The following is a 9,575-nucleotide window of genomic DNA, read 5'->3' as shown; positions in this document are numbered from 1 at the left end:
TTCTGTTTTAAAACATTCGGTTATGAAAAGGTACAAATACGAACTTTTCACCTGGAAAAACTTATTTAAGGTTCACAATCAGACCTTAAAACCACTTTGAGGGAACATTTACATTGTTTGTACCTTGATTTGCTGAATATATGTAAAGACAGTAGAAACAGAGGAAAGTGAGGAAAAAGAGGGAGAGTCTGAGTACAGCTATATAAGATTTTTAACCAGAGTAAGCAGTTTTACTCCTTTATTAAAAAAACAAAAAAACAAAAAACACGCAATCAGAAAATGTGTAGAAAAAGTAGACACTGACATACGTTTATTACATCTATCACCTCTTCATTTTCACCATCACCACTTGAACTGGCCCTGAACTACTTTGATCCATCACACTTGAGAGAAGAGGGGGGAAAACAGAGAAAATGAAGAAAAATGGATGGATCTTTGGACAGAGAAAGAAAAAACAAAAAGAAAAGAGGGCGGGGTCTGGTCACATCTTTACACTGATTGGGTCGGGGCATTTTCAAACACAATAATATCAGAAATATCACAATATATAATAATATTGCCATTAACAGAGATCAATCTGAGAGGTTTATTCAAACCTCCTAAGAATAGAGACTCAGTTGGTGGCAGTCATGCTTCATATTTCAATATCAATGTGCTGGAAAAACAATATTAACCACCAGATTCACCACCTGTTCTAATAGAGCACCATAACACTACACTGATCAAAAATCACAGCATTCGCAGGTACTGAGTATCGGCCTGAGTCGGACACTGATCAGACGCAACAGAACAGAGCCGAGTCGAGTCGAGATGAATAATTCGACCAAAAATCTAAGTTACATGATTATCGTCCCATTTGATTCGTGTCCTAGATGCTAACTGGTGGATGCTAACAGCTAACAGCGTCGCACCAAAGCGTGTTAAAATCACCATAACTGATTAAAAACTGTTGAAAGGAGATTATTTAAAGTGAGGCAAAACGGCGCCAGGATACGGATATTTAGATGCACCGAAATTACACAGTTCTCAAAATGGGGCCACTACATCGTGCAAGTTCTAAAACAGGCCACAACAAAAACGGTCCATTTTTTTCCCACCTGTATAACACATTCTGACGGAAGTCCAGAGAGGCCATGAGCTGTTGCTGTAACTTTCTGGATTGTAATCTTGAGATAAGTTAATTATCTTGATCTCAAGATAATTAACTTGTGATAAGTTGTGATCTTGAAATAATGAGTTATTTATCTTATGTCAAGATAACTATTATCTTGTTCCCAAGATAATTAACTCGTGATCTCAAAAAAAACAACTTTATCTTGACATCAAAAAAATAATGTCAAGGTAATTAACGCATGATGAAGATAAGAGTTGTCTTAAGATCACAAGATAATTAACTCATGATCTTAAAATAACTTATCTTGACATCATGAGTTAATTATCTTGTGATCTTAAGACAACAACTCTTGAGATTACAAGACAATTAACGTGATGTCAAGATAACCTTCTCGAGATAATTAACTAATTATCACAAAATAAATTATCTTGAGATCACAAGAGAATTAACTTGTGATGTTAAGGTAATTAACTCATGAACTTAAGATAACTATCTTGATATCATAGTTAATTGTCTTGTGATCTCAAGACAACAACTCTTGGGATTACAAGACAATTAACTCATGATCTCAGGAAAACAACTTTGTTATCTCAAGATAACAAGGTAATTCACTTATTATTTCAAGACAACAACTTTGTTGTGCTGAGATAACAAGATAATTAACTTGTCATCTCAAGATAACAATCCAGAAAATTCTAAATACTTCATTACCCCTTTGGAATTACATACATTCCTGTTTTTTTGCTTTTAAACACCAAAAACTATTTCACATCCAACCAAAGCAAAACTTTTAATGTACTGACCAGTTATTTCAATCATTTCATGTGACTACAAGTTAATAGCAGATACCAGTTAATGCATACTAAGTAACCAACTGACCGAACCAGGTTGGAATACATGTCTGTTGATTCTTGATGTTTCAAAAATTTTAGCAAACAACAAAACGATCAGAGCGAAAAGATTTTTTTTTTTAGAATTGTGAGTTGTTTTTGGTCGAACTCTTCATTTAATGCTGTACTATGACAGAAAAGGCATTCTGATTTCTGACAGGTGGTCATTTCATAATGCAGTTGTATGAAGAGCTTCATGGACCGGTTAAGAAAGAGGAAGAAAGAGACAAAGTTTTATGCTACATTCCGAAAGATCATCTGAAACTCCTCTTCCTACATCATGTATGAAGCCTCCGCTCTTTTGCTGGTGCCAAACTGCATAGTGCTGTACAGAGAACTGAAGCGAAGCAACAGCAAATTTCCAGCCAAATTATAGTTTCTAGTCACGTCTGTAGTGTAAGGAGAGCCTCCTGTCGATCTCCAATCACTAATATTACAGCCTGATTCCATATATGAAAGCGTTGTGATGCCAAAAAACACAGAAACTGATAGTTAAATATGAGACCCGGCTCATGGGTGAGGGTCAATTCAATAAAACAAGTGATGAAAGCGTCCAGTTTAAATGACTCAAGCCAGGCTGAAGAGCCAATTGACCAATGAGAATCAGCACAAGCAAAACAAACAGAAAAAAACCTGCTGAATAAAAACAGGGAAGATCCGAAAAATCCATGAGTCCCGAGATTGGCACCAAGCCATATTTTCAAAAAATACATGATTTTATGAGCACTTAATCAATGTGAACACAAACAAAGGCAAAATAAAACTGCAACAGAAGCACAAAAGCAGCCCGTTGCCCTTCGGATGGCTCGACGGTAACCAGTTCTAGTTAAGAGGCCTCGACCAATGAGGGAGTCAGGATGGAGAGCCCGCCCCAAAAGTCCCTTCCACCAAATCAGCTGCCACATACTTTTTCGTAACATGTGCAAACATTTACTGGATCAGTTTGATTTTTTTTTTCTCTAAGATAACAGATAAGAATGAAATCACAAAGTGTATCATACAACAGTGAAAAAATATAAATATACTCCATCGTAAAAACAGTCTGCAGTGTGTGTGTCTGTCCGTCCAGACCCGCCGTGTCTATGCTCGGTACAGGCGGGGCCTAAAGACTTGGAAGGGCCAAGATTCATGACTTGGAAGTAGTTAATGCATCTTGGAAGATTTGAGTGAGAAAGAGGGACAGAAAGAGAGAGAGAGAAAAGAAGAAGATTTCAGAAGAAAAGCCAGCTTTGATATGAATTTGAATCCGTATGCATTTTTAATTAATGTGGTTTCCCATGAAAGTGAACAGCAGATGATGAACAGTGGGGAAAGAGAGAGAGATAGAGGAGGAAAAAGAGAGAGAGTGAGAGAACAGCACCATCGTCCTGCTTGCAGCGCAGTGATTTAAACTGATTTAAAGTTGAAAAAAGCACCACGTCGGCAAACGAAGCCTGCCTGCCTGTCACAGGAGAGAGGAGAGGAGAGAAGATGAGCGGAAAAAAAAACAAAGAGAGAAGATTTCTAGATGATCTGGACCAGTATAAGGCTGTTTTGGTTGATGGCGGAGACACGTTTCCATGGAAACCAGAGCGAGACGGGGGCAGCACCATGATCCAGAGTCGTAAACAAAGTCTCATCGACAACTTAAAAAAAAACATAGTTACCTGTACAAAAAAAAACACCAAAAAAAAAAAATCATGACAACAGCTACTAATAATCAAATATAAACAAACAAACAAAAAAATCCCTGCAGTATTGCTGTAGTGAGTCAGTCTGAGGTTGGTAAAAAGGTCAACAAGGTCAGTGCGTCCAGCCCATCAGATGGCTGACCCTGGCTCTTTCGGTCATGCGGCGGACTCTTCCGGAGCGGGACATGCCCAGGTTTAGTGGGTCAGTCGCAGGCCCCTCCTCCTCCGAATCGTCGTTGTATACAACGGTCCGTCGCCCTTGGTTACGAGTGTTTACCCGCCCCGCTTTCGCTGTCCTCTGATTCGCCCTCCCACCTCTAGCTTGCTGCACTTGCGGCGACTGTGGTGTCGCGTCTTCTTCATCCTCCTCAAGCTCCTCATCTTCCTCCTCGGGCTCCTCCTCCTCTTCTGGCTCCTCCTCCTCCTCCTCCTCATCATCCTCCTCCTCCTCTTCCTCTTCCTCGTCCTCCTCCTCGTCACTCGGTGCTGCTTCTTGTATCGGCTCCCTACGCACTCGTTTCAGGTCTGCTGCTTTCCCTCCTCCTGTCCTTTTTCGCTTAGCGTTAGCGCTAGCGGCAAGGTTAGCGGTAGGCGCCGCAGGCGTCTTGCCTTTGCGGCCGAGCGACAGGCGTGGCGCTTTGCTGTAGTCGTGGTCGCCGCCGTCTGGGAAACTGCCGATCTCAGCGTCGCTCGCCTCGCTCTCCGAGGACGACGAGGATGAGGATGACGTAGTAGAGGAGGAAGATGACGATGATGACGTTGACGAAGATTCCGAGCTTTCGGAGTCTGAAGCTTCTTGCTGTCCTGCAAGCGCCACCGTCTGTCTACGTTTGGTCCGTCCGCCGTTAGTGAGCGGCCCGTTGCACTGAGCGTCTGCATACACAAAGAGGTCAAAGGATCAGAGGTCAGCTTAAACTTTGGGTATATGTACAGGTTTATGTGGCTCTTTTGCACGTGTTTGACACCCATGAACGTCTGTAGTAAAGTTTTTTTCTGGATATTTTTCTTCTGTGCCCTATTCACTATACAGTGCACTTTGGGAGTCTGTTGTTTGATGTGCTCTCTGAAAACATCCAATAGCAACAACAATAGCGATTAGGAGCCATTTCTGTTCCCTATAACAGTGTCCAGTGTAGTGCTATATATATATATATATATATATATATATATAGAGAGAGAGAGAGAGAGAGAGAGCTACTGATTTTCCGCTATAGGAAACCATGATTTAGGACCATTTCCAACAAAGCAGTGTTGTCCCTGTCATAGCTCTGTATTTATTTTTATATTTTATACTAATAATACAACCTTATTCTCTGCTCATACTGCTCTTTTGTTATTGTTTACTATCCGGTGTGGACCAGAGGAGGATGGGTTCCCCTTTTGAACCTTGGTTCCTCTCAAGGTTTCTTCCTCTTGCTGTTAGGGAGTTTTTTCTTGCCACTGTCGCCATTGGTGACACTCATGGGGGTTTGGACCCAGATTTTTCTGTAAAACTGCTTTGCAACAACATCTGTTATAAAAAGTGCTATATAAATAAACCTTGACATTTATGTGTATACCTGATTTTCTGGTGGTAGCTCTGCTGCGAGTGACTCTGTTGCTTCCCGGTTGCACTGAGGGTAATGGGGTTGACGTCGATGAGGATGATGACGACGGCTGGCTGTCTTCATCAGACATAGCAGGATTTGAATCTGATGATCAAGAAAAAAACAAACACAGATACAAGAAGATACATTAATAAACATTAACAAATAGCACTTTTGTCAATGTTCACAGGGGCCACATTACAGAATCATCTTAACTCTGACAACTTCAGTTAGAACTGAATTTCGGACAATAGCTATTACAGAATAACAGTTCATAAATTCATAATCTTATCATAACTCCTAACTATCTAACTCCAGATAAGAAAACAGTATCACACAAACATCCTAACTAGACTAAACCTCCTAAATACTGTCCTAACTTTAAGATAAGATGCTGTAAGATAAGATATAATTCTTGAATTAAATAAAGTTGCTTCTGTAATATGAATTTGTAAAAAACCTGGTTGGATCCTAACTTAGCAAGTTTCTGTACGACCCCAGTACGGAAGTGAATCACAGAAAAACAACAGAAACAAACGGATACAACCTTGATAGGGCCGTCGTGAGCGACTCCTGGAGGTCTGCTGGGGGGTTTTAGTTTTCTTCACTGGCTTGTGCTTCCCTTTCGGGCTGCTGAAACACAAACACGGGCACATATTTAATAAAACTCAGTGTAATTTGTGCCTCACAAACAAACCAAACAAACAAACAAACAAAAAAAACAGCTCATATCACCCCAATTCTGTGTCAGTTACACTGTTTTCCTGTCCGGCAACAAATCCAGTTAAGTCCTCCCGCTAACATCCTCTCTGAATGGTCTAACACCAGCCTATTTAGCTGAGCTCCTGCACCCTCTCTGTGACTGTCCCTCACTTTCCTCCTTCAAAGCTCAGCTTCACATCTACCTCTTTTCTCAGCACTTTTACTCTTCTTCTCACTGATGGTTTTTATTTTTTTCCTTCCACTACCTCTGTAAAGCGACCTTGGGTTTGAGAAAGGTGCTATATAAAGTTGAATATATTTTTTTTATTGTTATTAATTGAATAAAAAGAAATATAAAAACAAACAATACTTAAAGAAAATGTGCTCAAAATCAGTTACATCATGTTTTAAGTTTGGAGAGGTGAATGTGTGTCCTCAGTTCATTAGTAACTCCACAGGGAGGTGTAATCTCTCTCTCTCTCGTGTGTGTGTGTGTGTGTGTGTGTGTGTTACCTGTCTGGAAGAGAGTTTTGTAACCTCTTGCTGCAGCTGAGTCTCTGCTGACAGCGTCGCTGGTTCTGAACGGCTGATTTGTAATCGGAGATGATGGGGATGATCTGGTGCTCAAAGGACGCCGACAGACTGAGAGTCATACTGTAGATCTGCAATCACAAACCACATATACACAAAATTAACACAGATTTTAATGCAACAATGGTTTAACACTATATGAAAGACTGCATAGACAGCTATTCTATTAAACTATTATTGTTTCCATCTAAAAATTTTAATTTCTTTTGATCCATATGCTCTCTGAGCTCACCTGAATGCTAATTTGAAAAAAAATTTAGAAAATCTACAAAACCATAAGCGTGTTTACAACTATTTAATTACAATAAAAAAATCATATTTTAGTCACATGGGACTACGGACTGTCAATTAACAAAGATATGAAAATGTAATTAAATTCAAATGATTTGTACATCCAAAGTACAACTTCACAAAATTTCACCACTTTTTTTAATAGATTTCGCACAGAACAGGCATTTTCTAAAAACTGATGTAATTTAAAGCAGTTCACTGCTCATAATGTAGTCTGGAAAGTCTCAAGCGAGACATGAAAGCCTGAACTATCCCTTTAAAGAGCTCAGTATGTTTTTTGCATAAGTCATAATTCATCTTAAAGGGCCTATATCATGCCAATTTTTAGGAGATAAAATTCAAGAAAAATGGACTCTTCAACACGACCAACCTCTCTTTACCCCTCAGAATTAAACAAGCTATCTTACTGTGTCTTTGAGACAGATCTATGTAAATGGGCTCTGTTCTGATTAGCTGCACTGAAATGTGCCTCATTCAAAACGCAGTCCAGGCCGAAACACTCCTTATAGCTTTAGCGGGAATGCTGGGATATGCTGAAAGGGTTGTAATATGTAAATATGTTGGTTAACAAACAAATTCAAACCAGGCTGTTCTTGCTGTTTCCATGTGTGGACTGCATTGACTGGGGAAGGAACAGTACGTCTTGAGACAATTTTTATGTGCTACATTAAAGTTTTTTTTAAAAAAAAGTGAAGAAAAGTCAGTTTCCCATAATACAGACACTGTAAAGTGAAGACGATGCAGTTTGTTGTGCTGCTCTTACCCGGGACTTTTTGTTTGGGGTGTAGGCTTTGGAGTTGCTAAAGATTAGTCTGACGTCTTTGGCGAACTCCATGGGGTTTTCGTAATTCCCTGCCGTCAGAGTCTCTGACACTGTCCCCAGGTCCATTGGAGTATCTATGATGTCTCTGTAGTCCTGGAGACAAAGAGAATTACAACATGATCCCCCATTCACTCTTTATAGAGAGAAAAGGTGCTGAACGATAGAATATTGCAAATTTTTTAACAAAATTTCAAACAAATACTATAATATTTGGGGGAAAAAAAAATAAAACAGAGATTTATAAAGCAATATTTGCATTTTATTTATTTAACCTGATCTGTGAAAATAACACACCTATGAAAAGGCAATTCCACCAGTTTCTCACATTTTCTGCATTACTAAATAGTTAAGATGCAAACAAAGTCGCTCAGAGTGGTTTGGTGTGAAATGCTCTGTTCTAGATAAACTTACTGAGTCAGTGGTGGTGATAGGAACCTAACCTCCACCTCTAAAAGCTCCCTCAAAGAAAGTTATTACATGAAATGTTTATAAATACACTGCCTGATGTCTGAGACATTTACAATAGATTTAAGAAAATTCTGACAAAAAATGTTTTTTATAAATTTTATAAATCATAAATTTTTGGCAGCGAGGTACAAGCAGGTTATTGTAAGCTAAAACACTCCACAAACTCAGAAAACACGTGTAGGTTCACTGGTGGTTTTGGGAAGTAAATAAAATGGCTATATTTGTGTTGTAGACATTGTGAGCTCTTGTTCCTATCACCACCACTGAGTTGGTAAGTTTGTTTAAAATCGCAGTCGTTCAGTTTCTCTACAAATGAACCACTTCAAACCACTCAATGACGAAATAAATAAGATAACTGATTATGATACCGGGTAGATAAAGAGGTCGACGGGTTGGCGGAAGGGCTCGGAGTCTGGACTGGCGATCATTCTCCTCAGCAGCTCCTTGCACTGCCCAAACCACGCCTGCACATCCAGAACCACACCACGCTTCTGAGACTGGACACCAGGAACAGACGGAAAATGGATACGAGAGAGAGGATTCATTATTACCATAAAGTATTTCATGATCAAAATTATGTCCAAACCTGTATGGCTAATAATGTAACTCAATTATGTGTGCATTTACCAAAACATTCTCTTAAACATTTAGAAAAACTGAACATCAACCAGCCATTCAGATGTACTACAGTTTGGAAGAAACACCAAGTGTAAAAATGAACATTTTACAGTGATAAAGGACAGTTGAGTCTAAATGTGTGCAGTAATTCTGCGTGCAGTAACTTATAGTTAGTGAGCTCCTGCAGAGTTTTATCCCAGATCTAATAAGATCCACCTGAATCCTCCATTCAGATGATCCATCAACACAATCTGCTGTGTTACAGTAACGGCTAGCACCATTTCTGACATACTGTTCAGAATGGGAGAATGCAGGAATGCAGTTTTGAACACAGCTTTACAGTGTGCAGTTTAATGTTTTTCACACTCCTAGAGCCGGTTTACCAGCCAAGGACAGCCTAGTCCTGTACTTCACAATAAATAAATAAATAAATAAATAAATAAATGCTTTCATGCTTTTCATATGTAGTGTGTATATGTGGATCATGTTTGAGAGGTAGGCTTTTTTTTTTTAGGTGAGGTTTAAAAGTTTGAATCAGTGTTTTCATTAATACAAACCAATTGTCTAATAATTTGTAGGAAGCCGTACAAAATAAACCAATGTCAGATGTGTCCAAAATTATGACTGTAAAATGAGTGAGAAAGCTGTACATCAAAAATTAAGTTATTACAAAATTAACATCCAGAATGTCTTTGAAAAGTGATCAAATGGCAAGGCAGATAACATAGAAGCAAGACTGTAAATACATTAATATAAACAAATATTTTACAGTATGCATCTTTTCATGACTTCTTGATGTTTCCAAAACTTACTGTGGATACT

The 9,575-nt window shown here is 39.0% G+C and overlaps 1 protein-coding gene across 4 annotated transcripts in view; it reads right to left on the bottom strand.

Annotated features, from left to right (window-relative positions):
• Window positions 1–407: 407 nt before the first annotated feature.
• The window catches only part of brwd3 (bromodomain and WD repeat domain containing 3), a 51,345-nt gene continuing 42,177 nt past the window's right edge, over window positions 408–9,575 (bottom strand). For 2 of the 4 annotated variants that reach the window (XM_036580020.1, XM_036580022.1), the window contains exons 35-40: window positions 8,504–8,632; window positions 7,608–7,760; window positions 6,476–6,624; window positions 5,808–5,893; window positions 5,234–5,365; window positions 408–4,547 (exon numbers count right to left, since the gene is read on the bottom strand). In XM_036580020.1, the coding sequence (XP_036435913.1) occupies window positions 3,787–4,547; window positions 5,234–5,365; window positions 5,808–5,893; window positions 6,476–6,624; window positions 7,608–7,760; window positions 8,504–8,632 (1,410 nt within the window). In that variant the 3' untranslated portion in view covers window positions 408–3,786. The remainder of the gene's footprint in view (window positions 4,548–5,233; window positions 5,366–5,807; window positions 5,894–6,475; window positions 6,625–7,607; window positions 7,761–8,503; window positions 8,633–9,575) is intronic. The other 2 variants (XM_036580021.1, XM_036580023.1) reach the window with 1 other exon arrangement.

The sequence above is a fragment of the Colossoma macropomum genome, unplaced genomic scaffold (genome assembly GCF_904425465.1).
Source record: "Colossoma macropomum unplaced genomic scaffold, Colossoma_macropomum, whole genome shotgun sequence".
Lineage (NCBI taxonomy): Eukaryota > Metazoa > Chordata > Actinopteri > Characiformes > Serrasalmidae > Colossoma > Colossoma macropomum.
The sequence above is the reverse complement of the archived record's forward strand: the minus strand, read 5'-3'. Positions and strand labels throughout refer to the sequence as shown.